This window comes from Grammomys surdaster, unplaced genomic scaffold (genome assembly GCF_004785775.1).
Source record: "Grammomys surdaster isolate TR1022 unplaced genomic scaffold, NIH_TR_1.0 655, whole genome shotgun sequence".
NCBI classification, from domain to species: domain Eukaryota; kingdom Metazoa; phylum Chordata; class Mammalia; order Rodentia; family Muridae; genus Grammomys; species Grammomys surdaster.
Window position 1 is genome coordinate 237198 of NW_021605074.1, and position 22930 is coordinate 260127.

Here is a 22930-nt window from a genome sequence, read left to right on the forward strand (position 1 = left end):
TGTTGGGATTACTTCTGGAAAGGAAAAAAATGGTACTATAGATAATATCCATGTATAAAAAAACGCAATTCACAAAGACACTTCTTCCAACTTAGAAAAACTGAGACACATAGTAATACTAACAGTAATTACTGTAAATGACAAGTTGAGTTTTGTCTGTAGTAAAAATGTAAAAACGTTAAGCTTCGACAGTAATAATCTTTAACACTGTGAATATGTTTGGGTAATATAGTAAATAATAAGTCAATAATAGTCAAGTAAAAATATTATATAACCATGCAAAAAAATTACCATGCAAGCAAATTATTCTCTTTTATGCAGCCAGACCAATCATAAGGCTCTCTACTCTCTAACAGCTTGAAATGGAATGACAGGGCAGGTGTGTTAGTGCATCTTTAATCCTAGCACTTAGGAGGCAAAGGCAGCCAGATCTCTGTGAGTGTGAGGTTAAGTCTGATCTACGGAGTGAGTTCCAGGACAGCCAAGGTTACATAGAAAGACCCTGTGTCTAAAAAATAAAATATAGCAAATGATAAAATGTTACCATTTCATTTATCAAGAAGGTAATGACTTGTTAGATTACTGTGACAAATACATTATGCTCCTATATTCACCTAAACATTTTCAACTAAGTTCTTAGAATATACTCTATTTTTTTTTTCAAACACAGGCAGTATCTTATATATTGCACAATATAAACACATGATCAACTTTTACCTTGGCTTGGGAATTCCACGTCAGTTTCTTTTCTAGTGGACAAATCTACAGGCTTGTCCATAGTCCCAGAAACAGGGGATGAGCTAGTATGTTTGGTATCAGTATCAGGTTCTTCAGACTTACAGCAAACAGGGTTTGTTACTTCAGTTTCACCTATATGCTCAATATCAACTGTATCAGTCACTTTCTCATTCTGGGATTTCTGCAAAGACAGAAAGAATGAAACAGCATTAAATCATTCTCTAAAGCCACCAAAAGAAGTAGGAAAATAGTAGGTAGTTTTTTATAAAGTTTGATGTATGCTTTAAAGACTTATTTATTTTTTATTTATTTATTTTATATGAGTACATTGTAGCTATCTTCAGACACATTGGAAGAAGGCATCAGATCCCATTACAGATGATTATGTGGTTGCTGGGAATTGAACTCAGGACTTCTAGAAGAGCAGCCAGTGCTCTTAATCACTGAGCTATCTCTCCAGCCCCTAGTATGTATTTTATGTCTTTACAGTAACCACTAAAAAGACAGGAAAATTAACAGAAATAAAAATTAGGAAGGGACAGGCAAAATTAAAAATGAACAGTAAACTTAGAACCAACCTACCTCTCTGATTGAATGAATCTCAAACGGTCTAAGCATTAGTAAAAGATTATTCTATCAGGTTTGTCTGGTTTTACTACAGAAAACACCACGATTGGAGAGCTATCTTGGTAGCCATGTTTGCACATCAACTGCAAGGCCCTGCCTGGGGTTTGGTTCCATGGAAAAACACACATAGGAAATTAATATATAAATGAAAGATAAATTTACTCTCCTAAAATGGTAGGATAAGAACCACTTTAAATATTTTTCTCCATAAACAATGAAAACAAAAAGAATGATGACCAAAATAAACTCTTTCGTCTAACTCTGGAAATTAACCAAAACCCACAATAACCTAAGGAATTTTTTTTTTTAATCAAACTATGAACTCAAATTGGGGTGGGGTAAGGGGAGGGCTGGTTTTGTAACACTAAGCTACTCTTAAGTCCTTTTTCTGTCTACCTTGCCCCCAATCTCAGTAGCAGTTTATAAACCAAAGAGCCAGACAACCATGGCAAAAAGATGAATGTCTGCCAGACATCTGGGCATGACAGAGGAAAGGAGGTGACTGACAGAGCACAGCGTATTTTTTATAGCAATTAAATCATTCTATAGGATACTAATCACTACAGCTTTGTAATAATTCATAAAACAACCCATGGAACAATGTAACTATATAAACTAATATAAACTATAAATATACTCATAGACTGTAATTAAAGTAAACCACAAATCACTAACAAAATACTATGTACTACGGACAAAGTCATCATTTTAAATGGCGTAACAACTGTCTTATGCGTAAGTAAAAAAGTAGAGCAAGGAAGTACTTTGACCTTAATAGAAATGACAGCAGCACACATTAAAACTCGTGTGCCAAAATAAAGTTTAAGAGACAATATTATTTGTATAAACAATGCATGTGCTCTTAAACCTGTACTCATGGTTCAACATTAGAGAAACAGAAAAACAGCAAAGTAAACCCAAGGCAAGAAAGACATAATAAAGAACAGAAATCAACAAAATTTAACAAAGAAGGGGATGAAACCAAAATCTGTTTACACCATGGAGGGAAGGAGCCAAGATCCATAAAAAAGGGAAAGGGCAGAAATGGGGAGAGAGGAGCAACATAAGGCAACAGTATAAGACAAATTCATGAAATGGATATACCCTCTACTAGATCAAAACAATAGCAAAAGAGGGTGAGGTACTTCAATAATACTAGCATTAAGAGACTGAAAATGGAAGCCAGATGTAGTAGCAACCACCTGCAATCCCAGCACTCTGAAGATGAGATGAAAAGATCCCAGGAAGGTCAAAGCCAGCCTGTACTTACATTACAGTGAGGTCCTGTCTCCAATATCAAACTTGATTCATAAAAGTTTATTCTACAATTCTACAAATTTAAATTTGAGAATTCCTTCAATGATACAACTAAAACTCACTCAGTAACAAAGAGATTAAATAACCTCAACAGATATTCCAAATAGTGCCTTCCATTTAATTGTTTTCAAGGTCTTAAGAAAACCCAATCCTGGTATGGTTCCTTTACTTAAAACTATCAAACACATACGGGGAAACAACATTAACCAGACAAAATCTCTTTTAGAAAATAGCCTAGTGGTGTGGCAGAGACAGGTGAATCACTGATTAGCCCAGCCTGGTCTACAGAGTGAGTTCCAGGATAGCCACGCCTACACAGAGAACACCCACCTACCCCTAAAAAAGAATATAGTAGCACAGAAAAGTATTTGCCAATTAATTTACTATAGTACCATTAACTTTTTTTTTTAATGGTGGGGTTTCATTATATTGCCATGACTGGCCTAGAATTCAGAGATCTACCGAAACTAAAGATGTGGGCCACTACTTCCAACTCAGAATTAAGTTTTAATTTTTATTTGTATGTATGTGAGAGATTATGCGCAAGTGAGTACCCAAAAGAGGCCAGAAGGAAGGAAAGCATTTGGACCCTGGTGGTGGTGTTGTCAGCTGACTGACATGGGTGCTGTAAACTGAACTCCAGTCCTCTGCAAGAACAGTATACATTTAACCGCTAAGCCATCCATCCAACCCCTGTACTGGCTTTTATGTAGAAGCAAAGAGCATCCATTTTTAAAAACAGCAACAAAATTGAAGTCTTTCCTAGCAATGCCAGAACCATGCACGAACTGCAAAAATCTATATCACTTCAGCAAAGACAGATAGTGAGATGGAACACCATTCAATATTCACTTAGGATTAAAAACTCTTACTCATCAGAGAGCGTAGAACACTCAGTCTTAAACATGATGTCTATAAAAATTCATTCTCGCTGGGCTCAGGGAACCCTATAGAAGAGGAAGCCGGAAAAGTGTTAAGAGCCAGAGGGGATGAAGGACACCAAGAAAACAAGGCCTTCTAAATCAACACACTCAAGACACAGATAAAGTCACAGAGACTGAGGCAGCACAGGCAGGGTCTGCACTATCATCCCTTAGCAGCCTGTTTGTTTTCTAATGAGAGACAAAGCAGATCCAGACAGGAGGAGAGGTATGGAAAAACAGGGAGGGGCTGAAGGAGGGAAAACAGAAAATGGTAATCAGGACATACTGTGTAAGAAAAAAGGGTATTCTCAATAAAAGAGGAAAACAGGAAAAAACTTACTCATATTAGCTATAATTTAACAGCTAAGAAAAGACATTTTAAAGCCAATTTGTTTACATCTACAAAGAATCCTGGTGGTGTTTCAACTGACATGATATAAAGCCTGTAGTTTAGCCTCAGATTCAATACTCCGATCATTTTGAGTGTACTTATTCATGAACAGTAACATGGCCCTCTAGATATGTAATCTAACACATGTGCTCGCTAAGGCAAAGTATTACATTTGACAGTAAGACTTTAAAATGTACCAACAGAGGCAAGAGAACTGAAAGGCAAACAATGGAAATGGTCTAACCTGAGCTTCACGGACTTTCTGAAGCTCTGACTGAAAATCCTCCCCATTTCCATTGTCCTCATCAGTATCACTGCAGACTCCGCAGAAAAACGTAGGTGGAAGCTTTAAAGTATCTGCTTTTGCTCTCTCTTCAACTGTTGGCGTCTTTTCCCAAACAATAACACATTCCTTGTCATTATCTGAAAAACACATATAACACGAGCAAAGACACAATCAGAAACCCAACCACTCCATCATTGTCAGTCTGCAGGGTGTTCAGCACAATTTAAAGACCTCCATAAGGAGGACTACGAATGCTCATGAAGCCAGCCCATGGCTACCAAAATCCATCAGTGTTTTTCAACTAGTATTACTTTTCTCATATTTTAAATGAGCATGGTTGTATCCTATAAATAAAACTGGACATTACAGATACTATCAGAGTAAAAGTTACCTTTAAACAGTTAAGTTTTTACCCAGGTACTATGGCAAATGCCTTTAATCCCAGCAGCAGTGAAGGAGGGAGATCTCTGAATTCAAGGCCAACCTGGTCTATAAAGTGAGTCCAGGATAGCTATGGCTCTGTTACACAGAGAAATACTCTCTCCAAAACAACAAAAAGATAACACTTAAAATATTAAAATTGTATAAACAGACCTGCTACATTTTCTTCCAGTGGTTTTTCTGAGTCATCCAGATAGAGTTTTCCATTAAGTTTCTTGACAGCCATTTCAAAATCTTCATCTTCAAATGCAATTGATTATATTGAGTAAAATAATTTTAGTAGGTAGGTTTTCTTACCCACAAACCTAGATGATCTCACACACTTCCCCTCTCTATCTCATGGTCCTCAGCTCTGACAATCTGGACAATCTTTCACCTCCTACTGCTGTTACTAGTTCCCACTTGTGCTCCCCTCACGCTTATCCCTTCTTTCATTTCAACACAGGTCCTAACACGGGGTCACCCAGTCCCACATGTGATATTCTAGACCATTGCCCAAAGGATCTTACTGGACTTTGAGGACGTTATCCTTCTCCCTCTTTTATTTTGAATACTTTTGAAATTATGATTATTTCCAATTTCCTCAAAACATCTGCCTGGTTTAATATAACCATCTGTTTTTAAGAGTTTCTTTGCCGGGCGGTGGTGGCGCACGTCTTTAATCCCAGCACTTGGGAGGCAGAGGCAGGCGGATTTCTGAGTTTGAGAGTTCGAGGCCGGCCTGGTCTACAGAGTGAGTTCCAGGACAGCCAGGGCTACACAGAGAAACCCTGTCTCAAAAAACCAAACCAAACCAAAAAAAATAAAAAAGAGTTTCTTTAATGAATGCCATGCTTCTGATCATTTCATCCACTGACTATTTTATATACACAGGCTAAGGATGTTAAGTCTGTTTCAATTTTGTTTCTTTTTTTGAGATGAAGTCTCACTCTCTAACCCAAGCTAGCCTGAAACTCCCCATGAATATGAATTATTCATAAGCACCCTACCTCAGCCTATCAGGTGCTAGGATTACAGGACTGAGCCATCATGTCTAGCAAAAAGTCAGGCTTTAAATAAGTAAACTACACTGCCAATTACTAAGATTATCAATTAAAAATAAGCTTACCATCCTCCTCTTCTTCACTAACATAACCTGGCCTATTCTTATAACAAAAGAAAGTTGAAGGAAGCAGAAGTTTGTCTGCAAGGGCTTTCTGCTCAGGAGTGGGAGTGAGTTCATACACAATGAGAATATCAGTATCTGAGGGAGGATCTTCAGGTTCATTCTTCTCTTGTTCTGTAACCAAATCAAAACAACTGATAAGTCAACATAACCAGCCTAACTAAAAACACAAAGAACATGAAACTTATCTATGGGTTAAAACAGCACAGTGATAAGATAAAAACATACTTTGGAACAAACCAAGTTCTATAATGATCATAAATTTGAATTAGAAGCCTGGTTTGGTGTTCTATTAAAACTCTTAAGAGAATACAAAGCTTTTCAAAACTAGTCATTGGAAATTACTAATTTCTTTAATCTAAAAAGTACTGCTATAATCCCACACTGTACACTAAACAGTAGTTCAGCAAAGTATCCATGCATTTAGTACTAAGAAATACCTCTGGTATTATCCAACAAAATATTAGTCCACCCATAGCCTTTATTAGTTCATACAAAGAAAGCAAACAACCTTTTTGACTCCAAAGGATAACAGGTGAGAGCAACTGTATCCATTTTTTTTTGCATACCTCCAAGTATGAAACTAGATAAAATTAAACAACCATTCTATGATGATACTTTACATATCAAGACAATTTCTGTGGCTAAAAATACATCCACTCCCACCTGATAAAAGGACAAATGTTTAGAGAAAAAGGAACCCTATACATAAAGTCTGTTCTAATATATTAAGAATCTCTGGCTTGTAGGTACTGATAAACCAGTGCCTTAAACCAGTCATGAAATATGTATATGCCAACCACTACAAGGGAAACATCCCCTAAAGCTTCCCTGTCCAATATGGTAGCCTACCTGTATGTGACTTCCTAACACATGAAAGATGTACTAAAAGTATGAGCACACACACTGGATTCAAACGAGTTGGCATAAAAAAAAATGTAAATACTGTTTTTTTTTTATCTTAATTGAGTAAAAGGTTGAAATATTTTATATACATACGTTATATTGAATAATTACTAAACTGATTCTTTTATGCTACCTATTTCTTTTAGTGTTTTATTTTCTATGTTGCTCTCAGAGTACTTTAGACACACAGATCATACTATATTTCTACTGACTGGCATTACTAAAGAGAACTGGTACTCATTTTTCTGCAAGGTCAAGATGAACTACTGGACCCTCATTGAATTATTTCCCTCATTTGCTCTTAATGGGCTTCTACAAATTCTGCATACTTATTATTCCAATCAAGAAGCAACACTTACTTTTATAAATGACCTGCATTACATAAGGAATATAAGTTATAGAATGATAGCTGTTAAAAATGAGGTCTAAATTTCAAATATAGTCTCTAAACCTTCAACAGACATTATTATATACATTCTGCTGACATCGTCTCTGAATACTGGCAAGCAGTAGTAGCTAAAGTCAACAGTTAGAAAAAAAAAAGATCTTTATTAAACAGAGTTAAAAAGAATAAAGAAAGGTTCAATGAAGCAGTAAGACAAAGACAGACAGACATTGAGCAGAGGTGAAAATGAAGCAAAGACAGCATAATATTAACACATAGATAGCATCCAGATACAAATTTAAAAGTAATATTAAAGGCTGTCACATCACCACTCAAAAAAGTATGTTTTGTAAAATGTCATTCTCTAACATGCACATTGCGTGTTAAGTACTCCAATTCATACAGCCACAGTGACTTGGCTAAGGACTACCAGCTGGTGGTCACCTCACACTGAGAATGCTAGCTCTATACCTTTGCTCTCAGGTTGTGAGGTAGGGACGCTGGTCCAAAAGGCCATTGGATTAGACTTAAAAAGGCTAAAATTAAATCCTAGGAAAATAAAGAATATTTCATTTTTTTAACATCTTATAAAACAATGAATTACTTAAAAAAATTCAGCCCTCTCATTTTACACCAATCTGGTTGTCTTACATGTTCATTTTATGCACAAGATCTCTTTCTTTGCTAATTGAATAAATGGTGGCAATACTAACTTATATAACATACATGCAACTTCTTAATAACACATGCTTCAAGTGGTTTTTAAAACGACACAACCCTGAAGAACCACCATTTGAGAGAGTCACTACTTAGGATTCAAGTGTGCGAGTCTTTACTATCCGGGGCTCTCTCACACTGCTTTATGACCCTGTCTCTCCGGCTGCTCGGTCTCCTGTGATCTGCTAGTGTGAACACTCACAAATAAGCTTATTTAGCTAAGGATTAAACCTGTTTGTTCAAATACTTTTGAATGTTTATAAACTAGTGTTTACAACACAACTTTGACTAAAATATGAAGTTTCCTATAAAGAGTCAAAGGTAAACAGTATTAAAAAAATCTACTTAACTATAAAGACTAAGTACTTACCCTTTTCTGGTGTTTTAAATGTATGATTAGTTGAAGAGTTCTCTTTCGCGAAGGCAATGAGATTTCTGACTTTGCCATCAGAAGATTGCTTGATGTCAGAGTTCTGTGACAGCTCACATTTGTCAGGTTCTACCTTTCCTTCGGAGCCACTCTGGACTATTGAAGTAATTTCACTATTGGTATTTTTCAAAGGTGCATTAAAACTAAATCCAAACAAAGAACCAGTGGCTGAACTGTTGCCAAATGCAAATGGCTTTGATTTTTCACTACCAAAAATGCTTTTAACAGATTCTGAGCCAAATACAAATTTAGGAGGAGAAACTACTGCTTTCGGTGTTGTTTCAGAAGTGCTAGATGTTTCTCCAGCTTCTGAAGTTGTATCTATTACCTCATCTCCCTGAGTTAAATCTGTCCTTTCTCTAGTGGTTTCTTCTAAAACAGCAATAGCAATTTTGCCACATGGTGACTCTCTAGGGGTGCTCAGATGAGAAACATGAGGTATTATTAACGAATCTTTTTCTTGGGCTGTTTTTGCTTCATCAAAAATTTTCTTAAATGAGTCTGCAACATCCTGTAGTTTAAAACGAACAGCCAAATGTTCTATTTTTCTTTCTCCATCAGCAAAATCACATGCAGTCCACACCCACACTCTTTCAGTCCCTTTCATAGTTTGCAAAGTCATATCTGGAGTTATTCTGTGATTGGCACAGAGCTTTAATACCTGATCCCTTCTCATCACTATGCGGACTTGTTTATTATCGTAATTCTGTAAGATCTTTATATCTCCAATGCCTCTTTCTTTCCACTGACCGACATCTTTATCATATCTGTAGAGTTTTGCTCTATGACTAAAAACAACTTGTTCGTTTTCCTCACCACTGGACACTTCAACTAGATCAGGTAAGGGAACAACAGGTTCAAAGTACTGTCCATCTCTTTCTTCTTCTTGAGTAACATCAGATTCTTCATCAGTGCCAACTGAAGTTCCACTCTGGTTCAATTTGGCAGGAGACTTAGATGGACTCAGAGCAGATTTAAAACTGAAGTTAAATCCCGTAGTTGACTCACCAAAGCGGAAGAGGTTTTTCCTCACAGGGCTGCTTGCCAATGGAGAAGCATGAACTGAGCTGCTGCTGACACTGTCATCCAAGGCATCCTCCCGTAAGTCATAGTTATCCCATTCTAAGGCAGGCCCAGTGTTATCAGGATTTTGCTTGACTGTAGTGTCTGAAGCACTGGAAGCATCTGCACCTGAACTTGTGTTCTCTTCATCAGTGACCTTTACTTGATCATTTGTCAAAAATGTTTTGAAATCTTTCAGTCCGCTCTTCATTTCCTCAGCTCTCTGTATTAATTTAGCAGCCCTGCCAGTATCTACAAGTTTATGGGGTGTCTGAAGTGGAATGTCTAAGAGAAGTCGTTGACACTCCTCAAATTTCTGCTTGAATTCTTCGGCTAGCTCTGGCGTTTTAAACTTTGCAGCTAGTTGTTCCAGTTTAGCATCACCATCTGAGAAATCACTAGCTAGCCACATCCATGCTCTATCTGAACCAGACAGAGGCTTCAGGTTCATTGTAGTGGTTATCCAATGATTGGCACAAACTTTTAGCACTTGTTCTCTTCGCATCAGCATTCTTAGTTTACCATTGACTTCATTTTTGAGAATTTTTAGGTTTCCCAAACCCCTTTCTTTCCACTGACTTATCTCAGCATCAAATCTAAATAATTTCACCCTTTGTGAATACAAAACTTTTTCATCTTCTTCTCCTGTTACTAGTTCCACCTTTTCTGGCATCTGTACCACTGGTTCAAAATGGATGTCGTCATTGTCCTCAGTCTTATAGGCATCATCATCTCTCTCAAGATCAGAAGATGTATTTGCTTTCTCAGCCACTTTGCCAGTTTGTGATGAGAATAATTTTTCTCCTGCACCTGAAAATCCCTTGAAATTAGGATCTTTCTTGCCAAATTGAAATCCTTCTCTTGAAGTTGACTTTGCAAGATCTGCAAAGGTAAAGTTGCTGCTTGTCTGACCAAAGACCACACCACTACCATTCTTCTCGCCACTAATATCATGAGCTTGGACACTAGGATCATTTTCAAGATGTTTTTCACTCTTCTTCTCTTGATTTCCCTTTTCCTGAATCCCAAATTTAAACCCATCAGCAGATACAGGAATGCAAAAACTAAATCCATCCTTGATTGACTTAAATTCTGTATTAGAAGAACCTTGAAAGGCAAAGGAAGGTGTTTTTTCTTGATCCACATGCCCAAATTTAAATTTCTGCTCTGAAATGCCAACTTTAAAATTCTTTTCTGGGAAATTACTTTTGAATTCTGTTCCCACTTGACTTCCTGCAGATTCATTTAACTGTGACTTTGAACCCACTGTGAATGCTGAAGGAGCTTCTACAATAGGCTTATGAGTTGGCTTGGAGGCATCACAAGCCACACATTTGAGGGAAGAGCTCTCATTTTGTACAGAACAAACAGCACACTCCCACTCTCCTTCCTTTTTGGGGAACAATCCTTCAAATCCACTCTTGGGAGATTTGCTTGCCTCTGAAGAGGCAGGAGCTGATACAGCAGATGAAGGCTGATTCTGCTTATTTGGACTCTGACAAGCAATACATTGAGTAGCATTGGCTTCATTTCGGACAAAACACAAGCTACAATCCCATTGTCCTTCCTTCTTGGTGAACATACCCTCAAATCCACTCCTGGGAGGCTTACTCATCTCTGAAGTACCAAACTTGAAAGAGGGAAGTGTTGGAACACCAGTAGATGAACTTGGTTTAACAGGATTCTGACAAGCGACACATTTTATAGCATTTGCTTCATTTCTCACTGAGCATGAACTACAATCCCATTGTCCTTCTTTCTTAGCAAACATGTTGTCAAATCCACTCTTGGAAGTTTTACTTGCATCTGAAGTGCCAGCCTTAAAAGCAGCAGGGGATGAGGCGGAAGACGGAGCCTGTTTTCCTGGGTTCTGACAAGCAACACATTTTGTAGCACTTCCTTCATTTCGGACTAGGCATATACCGCAATCCCACTGACCTTCTTTTTTAGAAAAAACAGATCTGAAGTCACTGTCAACAGACTTAGGAAGATCTCCTTGGCCAAATTTGAAAGAAGTTTGAACAAAGGAAGACCCATTTTTGTTAGCAGACTTTGTATTCTGGCATGCAATGCACCTAGATACAGTGGGTTCATTTCTTACTAAACAAACACTGCAATCCCAATGACCTTCTTTATTTGGAGTCAATGCAAATCGATCTTGTGCATTTTCCAGGCCAATTTTAGGAGCAAAGCCATTTTCAACTAATGGAGGGCCTAGGATCTCTTTGTTACTGGTTGGGTTGGTATTTTGGCATGATATACATTTCTTAGCAGATGCAGCATTCTTAAACGAGCAGCTGTTACAATTCCAATAAGGCCCTTCCTTCTTTACAATCTGGAATTCAAAATTCAAGTTTCCACCATCAGATTTGCAGATATCCTTGTTATCCTGAGTTGCAGGTTCTTTTACAATTCTGAGAGTATGATTTGGTGCTGTAGATGCATTTGTTCCTAAGGCTTTTAAAATGTTCTGGGCCTCTTCAAATTTACACTTAAATAGTGCTGCTTCCTCGGGAGTTTTGAATCTAATTGCAAGCTGTTCTGGTTTTGGCAATTCATCTGCATAATCAAGGGCATGCCATACAAAAGATCTATCTGAGCCAGCATTTGGTGTCAGTTTCATATCTGGGCTTATGTAATGATTAGCACAGATCTTTAATACTTGCTCTCGTCTCATCAGAAGGCGAATTTTACCAGATGTTTTATGCCTTAGTATTTTTACATTGCCTATCCCACGTTCTTTCCACTCTTTGGATTCACCATCAAAACGGAACAATTTTGCACGATTGCAAAAGAATTCTTCTTCATCTTCCTCACCAGTTTTTACTTCTATCTTGTCAGGAAGAGGTACCACAGGCTCAAAGTGAGGCCCATCATCCTCCTCATCCCCATGAGCACTTCCTCCATCTGTTTCATGACCTTTAGTTGCCAGCTCTGAAGCCGGTGCTGTAAATATGGACTTCCCTGGACCGTGAAAAGTAAACATATCATCACTTCGACGGAAACCGTAATTCTTCTGCTGATTTGGGCCCATGTTTTCTGTAAGTGCGTTTTTGCTTCCAAAACTGAATGTATTCCGAGACCCACTAGCTTGACCAGATATTGGTTTTAGTCCACTATAGCCATCTCCTTGTAAAGGTTTATCTGACGTCAGGAGACCTAAAAGACTTTCACTATTACTGTAAGCTGTTGAAGGAGGCTGTGTCACTACCTGTGGTGATGAAAATGTGAAGTCACCATCATTTGATTTGAAATTTGAGTTAAATTTAAAGGGAGTTGGCTGTGTTGTATGTGCTGGTGTTGTCAAAGGTGGCCTTATTACTTCACCCTGCATGGGCTGAACGAAATTGGATTTTCCAAATTCTATAACCTTAGATTCTGCTGACCTTGAAGCATGAGCTACAAGTGGAGGCTTTGTGAAATACCCTGGTTCTGGCAAAGGTGGATTTGTGCTTGTCTGTTGAACATTGTAATTAAAATAATCATCACCCCTGGGTGATAGAATTCCTGTTGCAGGAGACTCAAAACGCAAGGGAGGGCCATACATTTCCTGAGAGAACATACAAGCAGATGAACTTTGCACTGGTGGTGTGTGCATCTGTTGTGAATATGCATAAATATGCTGTTGGGGTGGAAGCCTATTCATGCCATAAACTGGACCCTAAAAGGAAAAAAGACCAAAATACTTTATGGATTATTTGTAAAACTATAAAAATCCACAAACAAATCAACTCTCATAAACCTCAAATTAGAGTATTATTCAGAAGAAAGCACCAATGTAGATAGCTTATTAACAGACACCAATGGTGCCACAAACAAACATACCTGTATATACATTTGATAAGATGGTACCTTAAAAATCTGTACTTATGGAGCTGGAGAGATGGCTTAGTGGTTAAGAGCACTGATTGCTCTTCCAGAGGTCCTGAGTTCAATTCCCAGCAACCACATGGTGCATGGTGGCTCACAACCATCTGTAATGAGATCTGATGCCCTCTTCTGGTGTGTCTAACACACCAGTGTACTTATATACATACAACAAATAAAATGTTTTAAAAAACAAAAAAACTGCTTTCTCATTAAAAAAAAAATCTGTACTTACAATCACTAAAAAAAATTATTTTCTTCATTCAGTAAACAATTACCAAATGATGTTAACAGTGATGATTAGTACTAAAATTCATTAAACATTTATTAATGTATCAACTAGGCTCTATTCTAAGCATTTTAACTTATTTTAGAAGCCTCAAAAACAGTATTAACTATAGTATTATTCTCAGTTAAAAATAGGTGGCCTAAGAGGTTAAAAAAATAGGTTAAAAAAAATTGCCTAAGTTCACAATAAGGAGAAGAATGGAGATCTAAATGGCCCAATGGATCCCCAGCTCTCTGTCCTGGAAGTCATAATTTTCAGTTACTGTCACAATATTCGGTTTGAGTCAATAGGATAGCAATAAATCAGCCTAGCAAAGCAAGAACATACTAGCCTTATTCCTATCAAAATAGAATAACACAAGGGCCAAAACCACCCAATCCTACTATATTTAAAATATTCTAACTGTTTCGACTTACTATTAACACAAAAATAAAATGACTAAGAAATGCCTATATCAAAGGTCACATCTCAATACTCAACTACTCCGTTCAATTTCTTTAAAAGAAACCTAAACACTTAAAATGTAAATAGTTTTAATTGTATACACTTTTCCTTTGTTACCTTTGTGGGAGTTACATTAGCTGCTGGTCTGAGAAGATACTGGGAATTATATGCAGGTGACTGACTATAATATACTGATGGGCCAGTAGTTGCAACTAAAAAAAAAAAAGAAAGAAACAGACAAACAAAAAAAAAGACAGAAAACAATGTTAAAAGTCTATTCTACAGTTTAAAATACTACTTAGACAAGAATTACAAATATATGGTAAGAATCAAAGGAAGTTTTAATTATTCTGATCTTTACATTTCTACATACTAAAGTATACCGTAAAGCAGTTAATGAATGAAGAACTCAAAAAAAAAAGGAAAGAGAAACCCATTAAATGACACAAAGAATGAAAAAATAACACTGCTATTGTCAACACGAACAAGTACTTAACAAACATGCCAGAGCAGGGCATAGTGGCACATGCCATTTGATCTCCCACACTCAAAAACGCAGGCGGATTTCTCTAAATTTCAGCTAAAACTACATAGTGAGAGATCTTCTCTCAAAAGAAAACAAGGAAAGTAAATGGTCCATCTAAGATCAGCAAAATGTAAAAGCACAAACTGCTCAACATTAGGAAAAAAGTAATCACAAAGGATTTAGAAACCAAAGTGCATCTGATAGCATAAACGTTTAAAAGAGGACTTGAAAATCTACAGAATGGCAGGGTTGCAGAGTATGATCTCAAATTACTGAGATTTTAGCTTAAATTGACCTAATACAATTTTGAAAGGGGTCTCACAATAAGCATAAGGCCAGCTACATGGCTCAGCATGTAAAGATGGCTAATACACAAACCTAGCAATATGACTTTAATTGCTAGAACATGTGTAAAGGTAGAATGTTGTCTTCTGACTTCTACAGATGCTGCAGAATGTACACACACACACACACACACACAAAGACAAATGTTTTAAATTAAAATTTAAAACAAATTAACATAAAATTTGTTCTTTGGCTTTAAGTGTACATATATACATACATACACACACACACACATACACACAAACTATATGCTCCATCTGTTCTGTGAGGTTTATCAGGAAATAAAATTACTAAAAGGTACTCATACTAATGGCAAAACTATAGTAGTATGCTTAATCTGTTTTATGAGTTTTATCAGAACTAAAAGCCAAAAGACCTTTCATACTGTATATGAAGTGAAAAACTTGAACAAGTAATTCTGAAAAAAAGCAATGAAAATTAGAAGGAAAGTAAGTACTTTTCCAAGTTTGAATCTGAAAACCTAAAAATGTCTTAAGAATAGAATGCAAGTACCACTAAATTCATTCATGTTTCATAAATTCATCCAGTGCATATCCTGAAAGTCTTTAGGTTTGTTTCTGAGACAGAGCTTTATTATACAGGCCAGGCTGGCCTCACACTTGTGATCTTCCTAGCTCAGCATCTTGAATACTAGATTACAGGCATGTTTGCCACCATACCGTGACTGGTAATTTTACGTATTTTCAGTGAATATCTATATTTTGACAACAACCTGTCATGGGTGTATGGTGTAGGATTTTTCCACTCATAATCCTGTGACAACACTCAAAAGTTTCAGGTTTTAAAGAATTTCAGAATAGAAATATCAGGAGGCACTGTACCATACTGAAAAGTTGTCTCTGATTAAGAGTGACTGACATATCCATCAGTAACTAACTGTAAAGTAAGTAATAATAGATAACCCTTTTAAAGCTATTTTCTCATCTATAAAACCAAGTTTACCAAGAGTATTTACAACCTGTTACTGTGATAAATTATCTACAAAATGTACTTTTACAAACAGCTACCCACAATAAACACTATTAATAACCTTGGCGCATTAGTGTTCACTACATAGTAAAAAAATATTCCATACCTACTTGCACATACACAAATACTCATAGTAATTATGTAAAGCAAGTATCAAGAAAAACTTATTACAGAGCCAGCTGTGGGAGTGCATGTCTAGAAGGAGGTAGGAAGAGGCAGGTAAATGAATTTCTGAGTTTTAGGCTAGCCTGGTTTACACGGTGTGTTCTAGGCCATCCAGAGCTACACAGACCCTAAATAGATACACAGACACAGACAAGACAGAAAATATAAATAAATATGACAGACAGAGACGGATAGGGTAGATAGTAAATAAATGGCAAGAGAACAACTCATTATGGGTTTTCCTGTGAATAATCATGTTTGAAAATAAGGGCTGGAGAGATAACTCAACAATTAAATGCTAGCCTCATAATCAAAATGAATGAATTAAAAATCATCAAAATAACTCAAGAGGTTTAAATTCTTATTAGGTACCTCTTAGTATATGACTATATTAGTTAACATGTCTCAATTTATGAAACATTTCACAGGTTAGCTACAATGTACATAAAAGATTTAGGTTTACTACATTTAGAGTATTAAGACTTGTTTATTCTGTTTCTGGTTGGATTTATAAAATTCCAGTATACTAAATATAGTGTTTTGGTAAACAAGTATGTAGACATATTCTAGAATGTACAAAACCACAAACAAGTTAAATTCACAAGTTACCTATTTAAATAGGGGCAAGAGGGCTGAGTTGGGGTACAGATTAGAGGTAGAACACCTATCTAGCAAGCCCAAGGCTCCAAGTTTAAGTCTTAGTACTACAAAAAAAGAAAAAGAACTGAAAAAGAGGGGTATTATTTTATTGGAATATAGGGTCTGTTTAGCTGCCAGCTCACCTGTTAGTGGAGCCCCATGGAAAGTCTGTGACCCCTGATACCCATCGGGAGCTGGCTCTTGTCCATAATGTTCTGCAGGCCAGCGATGAGGGGAGGCAGAGTTATTGCTATTTAGCTTCAATTCCTGCATTTCTTTCTATTTAAGATAAAAAAGAAGTAATGTTAAATGTTTAATTATATAATGCTAGAAACAGTCTCAGCAAACACTTGTCAATGTAAAATATTGTCAATCTAAGTGCTTGGTATCATTTAGATTATACTTTCCACTGGAAAAAGTGTACTGAGAACATGATTCCTTAATTTAATATCTGTCTACTCATTCACTTTAACTCTATTCCAAAGAACTAACACCCTAAATCTCATTCCATTTCCATTCCATTTTTACTTACATTTATCTTCATAAAATTTAATCCATCCAAAATATTACCTACTCAAAAAACTAAGACCTACAAATGAAATGTCTTTTTCTGACAAGCACTTCAAACTACCTACTCAGCGTCAAAGTTCTCCTCATACTGCTATATTCTTTTGATTATCTGGACTATTCAACACAGAAAATCATCTCTTAAAACTTACCCACATGGAAGGTAACCAACAAATTTCCAAGGTAATAGCAAATACTCAGCAGCAGCAACTGAAAGCAGTATATACTCAAAACTTATCACATATACATTCTTAGTCATACCATGTTGTTTGTAAACAATATAACCCATACTTCAAATAGATATAAACAGACAGATGAAGGAGAGGACCGAACCGATACCTGATCCAGATCAGACTCCAAAATGTTTTCCTAACAACTCTCTCTTGCCATACAAGATGGCAGAAACACTATTGCCTTCTATAAGGCTATCTTATCTGTTACTTTACTAAATGGTCAACATTCCAACACAAGAACTTACAAAACTTTCTCTTGTAACATGGGAGTTACCAATGAACTGTTTTCTTTTTTGTTTATTGAAACAAGGTTTCTCTATAAAGCCTGGTTATCCCAGAACACACTATGTTGTGTACCAAACTGGAGATCCTGACTCTACCTCCCATGTGTTAGAATTAGAACTATGTGCCACTACCACCTGGTTTTCTATTTTGCTTTTCTTAAAAAAAAAAAAAAAAAAAAAATTATATATATATAGTATCTGGGTATAAAATGACAGGTCAATTTTGAAAATAGCTTCAAAATTTTGAACACAGCATCCAACCAATTTATAACAAATGAGATCAGAAAAAAAATTAATGTATTTTCTTTCTTGATCTAGAAATGCTGCAATGGGAATGGTAGCTCACATATATAATCCCATTATGAGGGAAAGTGAGGTGAGAAAACTGTGACAAGTTTCAGTCAGGCCTTCCATACTATAAACAATGACTCAAACACAAAAACAAACAAATACAAGTGTTTCAGATATGTCCTTACCTCAAGTTTCATATTAAAAATAGTCCCCACTCATCTACCTACTCAACCCTGTCTAGACACTGCACATCCACAAATAAAAAAAACTACAAGAAATGATGGCCCATAGTTCTAAACTTGATATACAATATAATCATAACTGTTAACAGTAAAAGAACAGGGAGCCTGGGGAGATGACAGTCTGTAAAGTGCCTATTACCCAAGCATAAAGACCTGTGTTCAGACTCCAGTGCCCACGTAAAAGCTGGGCTTAGTGATGTGAACCAAAATTCCTAGCACTCAAGGTGGAGAGAGGTAATCCCCCAAAACTCACTGGCCAGTCAATCTGGCCGACTGGTGAACTGCACATTCGATGAGAATATAATAAGGTGGAAATTAATAGAAGACAACCAGAGGTAAACATCTGTGGCCTCCACATGTATGTACGCATTAAAAAAACATGTGCTAACAACTGGTTTCCACAATTCTAAAACTTTACAATATATAAATCAGACAAAAGAAAAAAACAAAATTTCCAAGAACATTAAGAACATCAAGAGTTCTGTGTAGCAGCCAGTTTTCCAGGCTCACAGACAAGGTCTCCATTACATTTCCACAGAATAATGCTGAATGACTGAAACCTATATATTGAAAGAAACTCTAATGTGTCATCATGGTTTATATAACACAAAAAATAATTGTACAAATTCAAACCCTTGTTATTTAACCAATTTTCAAAGAAAGCTGTACACTGTTGATTACACCTATCGTAATAATCACCACATAGCAAAATGTACTTAGTATATATAACAATAGGTGTAGGACTAATTTAGCTCTTAGCCAAAAGGCATGAAAAAAGATTTGTATAATTCTAAAATAAGAAAACCACTAAATGCTACACTATAATTAAGCCATTCATATAAAACATATCTAAACATGAAAATAAAATTAAGCTCAGACAACTTTTCAATTTCAAATGATAAATTTGACATACTTTATCAACAGACACACTGAGAAATCAATCAACACAAAATGGTATGATAGTGCTTAGTAGTATAAGTTACTCATTTGGGGATAACAGGAATCAAATTACATTTTAGATAACAAGTTTTATCTTAAAAGACTCACATCTCATGTGGAGATAAGACATATTATAAGTAATTTAGAAAATATGGTTAAGAGTCAAGAGAAACTGATTCTATAAACTACACTAAGGGCACACTTTGATCAACTGTAAGAAAGTAAAGTAATAATAATCCAAAGGGGGGTTGAGGGGAAGAGCCTTTAATCTCAGCACTCAGGAGGCAGAGGCCAGCCTGGTGGGCAGAGTAAATTCCAGGGCAGCCAGGGTAAAACCATGTCTCAAAAAAAAACAAAGAAAGTAAGGAACTGGTTAGAGAAAAAATCTTAGCATGAGAGTTACACTGACCCAATCTAAATGTTACCTTAATGGCCTCTACTTGCTGGCAGATCATTTTCAGTAAAGAATTTTGATCTTCTGCCCATCGAGGTGGTGTTTTTGGAGAATACTAAACATACAAACATACACACAAATATGTTAACAGTGTTTACAGCATGTAGAAAACAATCTCATAGTACAATGATTCGTTTCTTTCCTACTTGCCTTGTAACTTTTACTTGGTGAGAGAGAATATTTGGTAGGAGATGGTGTTGAATGCTTTAACTCTGAATCAGCACTTCGCAAGCAACCATTTTTATAAAGAGTACCTCCTTCACTGTAGTCTTCAAGTTCCTGCATAACTGAGTTCAGCATCTCTTTGACAGACTCAAGGGGAACAGGTAACTGAAAAAAAAAATGCCTTCGTTTGCAAAAATAATGCTAAAATACCTTAGAAATAAAGAATCAATTTTATTAAGCTGTTCACATTTTTATTTTGTTCATTTGAGTTAGGAACTCACTTTGTAGCCCAGGGTACCCTAGACTTTTCATCCTTCCAAGTGTGAAAACTGCATGTGTGTACCACTGCGCATTTTAACAAGCATCTTATTATATGTTAAAGTTACACATATAAAAGCATTGCAGAATCTAAAGTCTAAATTGTTCCTATCACATCTGTACATCATAGTAACAAAGAAAAGTGAACTTAGGTATCTTTTCCATATGGAAGTTACACATTTTTCTCTGATACTTTGAACAGAGTGAAATACACTAGACAATATAAATCATAACCTAAGATCAGCAATACACGTTAATAAACAAGATACTCAGAAGGAGGGCTAAACAGAAAACCTCTATGAGTATGAAACTGCTGAGACACAGTCCATAGGAAATAAAGGGGGAAAAAATGCTGATTTCACATAACTAAAATTTAAAATTCATTAAGAACTAGTCCTCAAGTTATCATATTCATTTTGATTACATGCAAAAATGACAAAACTGTCTATCTTAGAAATCGGTATATACTTAGATACCAAAGTTGTTGTGTAGGGTGTGTTTGCGCACGTATACACACAAGTGTGCAGGCAAGCTAGATATTTTACACATGTATGGCAGGAATGTGCACGTGTGTGCATGTGGAAGCCAGAGGTTGATATCAAGTATTTTCCTTGATCACTTGACCTCCACCTTACATATGGAACCATGGACTCTGTCTGAACCTGGAGCTTCATCTAGTCTAACTAGTAAGCTTACTCAAGGGATGCCCTATCATGGCTACCTGAGTACTAGAATTATAGGTGGGTGGTCATGACCACCTGGAATTTACTTGAGTGCTGAGTGGCCAATCTTGGACCCTCACACTTGTACAATCTTCCTAATCCCAACTGCCATATTTTTGTTGTTTCAAGGTATATCAAACGTAAAAGAAAACTAAACATTTACACACATTTATGCTACGCACAGACCCCTAATAATACATCTATCATAAGTGATCCTTAGAGACTTTAAGAGATGCCTAAATATAAAATCTGGCAATTATCAACAATACTAAATGTCAGACAACAACCAGCAACTTACTTTCTGAACCACAGAAATATTTGAATCACTATCATCTAAAATCTTTATCAGGTAGTCCCTAGTCCTTCTCAGATAATTTTTGCATTCTTCTTGTTCTTCAGGAGACAAGGCATCATTTTCAATGTCTTCTGCTTTCCTGTGAAAAATCTACACAAAATACAATTAGATTTTCAAAGCAAGCAAACAAACAAACAAAACTTAGTTCAATTCTCACATCACTTACCAGTGCAAGATTCCAATAAGAAACTACATTTTTAATAGATTCAAAAGCAGTCATGGCATCTTCTATATTTCCATTAACAGCATCCAATATAGCAAAAGTTATGTGTGCATCTTCTTCATATTCACCAATTTCAGATGCCTAAACACATTTATTTAGTAATTGTTAGTTAATCTGCTTCAAACTCAAATTTCCAAAGATTATATTTTATCTGAAGAAAATATATCATTATAGTCATAATTTTCATCAGCTACAAGCTCTAGAAAGCAACATTATCATAAAATAGCAACATAATTTGTTTATTTTCTGCATATAAATTACATATGCAATCAGTTCATTAGCATTCATTATTACCTGAATATCCACACTATGGAAATGTTTAAACAGGGGATCAATAGGTTCAGGAATACTATTCTTCTTTCTGATCATCTTCAACAATGGTAAAACTTTCCTCCAGTAATGAACACTTCTGCCTATGTATTCCCGCTGATCATAAAAGGAATTAAGACTGCTGCCCTAAAATAGAAAGTCAGAAGTCCACAACATTATAAATGGTTTTGAGAAACTGGGAAAACTTCCAAATCAAAATTAAGTGGAATATCAAAAGAAAAAGTTATTAATAGCCTCTATGAGAGGCAGCCCAATCTATTTTTAAGAGTTGCCATTTTTAAGGTGGGCATGGTAGCACACAACTGACTTGTAACCTGGTACTTGGGATGTACAAGCAAGCAGATTGGAGGTTCAAAGTCATCCCTTGCCACATATCAAGTTCAAGTTCGGCCTAGGCTATGTGAGACTTTGTATCACATTTCCTCTGTAACAACCCCCTGCAATAAAACCTGACACTTTTAGAAAACCAAAATCTGCCCCTAAAAGTAACACTGTCAAAAAGCTAAACAACCACAGCTACTGATATACAATACATACTATTAGTACTAGTCAACATTTTACTAATTGCTTATGTGTAAGCAATTAACTTTATTACAGAAAAACACTTTTATTTAAGCCAATGTTCTTTAAAAGTTCACATTTCAATGAACTCACTGTTTTCTGCAGACTCTGTGCCCAATGCACAAGCAGAGCAGGTTGAAGGCCGTGCTTTTCCTGGCCCCTCAGACTGTTTATTTCACGCTGAACTAGAAGTCGCAATTTTGCAGAGGTTCCAGGTCTAAAAAAGTTTAATTAAACTATTTTAAAGAAATGCAGTTCGACACTTACATATATGGTAAGTGTCACATAACAAATTAAACCCCTAGTAAAACCCAGGCCATAATCTAAAGGATTATTACTGTTTTACTACTTACAATGCCTTTCTGTGAATCAGAGTACAAACTGCATCCCACCAGGTCTTCTGTCTTTCTGTACAAAGTTGTCTGCACACAGGAAGTGGCAAACACAATGGCTGATAGGAAGTGTGGTGAGAATTACACTTCTCCTTTAATTGTAAGTGACTGGTATATATAACTCCGAGTAAGAATACCTGTTTTATTTTTAAAAAATAGTAAGTTAGAAAAACAAATTACAAACACTCAAAATATTTAATT

At 36.2% G+C, this 22930-nt stretch overlaps 1 protein-coding gene across 1 annotated transcript in view; it reads right to left on the reverse strand.

The window, feature by feature from the left end:
* LOC114633433 (E3 SUMO-protein ligase RanBP2) overlaps nucleotides 1-22930 on the reverse strand; it is a 48860-nt gene that overhangs the window by 7394 nt on the left and 18536 nt on the right. Inside the window, exons 11-24 of the mRNA XM_028782007.1 lie at nucleotides 22691-22866; nucleotides 22431-22554; nucleotides 21741-21902; nucleotides 21390-21527; nucleotides 21167-21313; nucleotides 19814-19993; nucleotides 19635-19718; nucleotides 16797-16932; nucleotides 14106-14200; nucleotides 8267-13049; nucleotides 5832-6002; nucleotides 4877-4963; nucleotides 4241-4419; nucleotides 718-919 (exon numbers count right to left, since the gene is read on the reverse strand). Of these exons, the coding sequence (XP_028637840.1) occupies nucleotides 718-919; nucleotides 4241-4419; nucleotides 4877-4963; nucleotides 5832-6002; nucleotides 8267-13049; nucleotides 14106-14200; nucleotides 16797-16932; nucleotides 19635-19718; nucleotides 19814-19993; nucleotides 21167-21313; nucleotides 21390-21527; nucleotides 21741-21902; nucleotides 22431-22554; nucleotides 22691-22866 (6664 nt within the window). The remainder of the gene's footprint in view (nucleotides 1-717; nucleotides 920-4240; nucleotides 4420-4876; nucleotides 4964-5831; nucleotides 6003-8266; nucleotides 13050-14105; nucleotides 14201-16796; nucleotides 16933-19634; nucleotides 19719-19813; nucleotides 19994-21166; nucleotides 21314-21389; nucleotides 21528-21740; nucleotides 21903-22430; nucleotides 22555-22690; nucleotides 22867-22930) is intronic.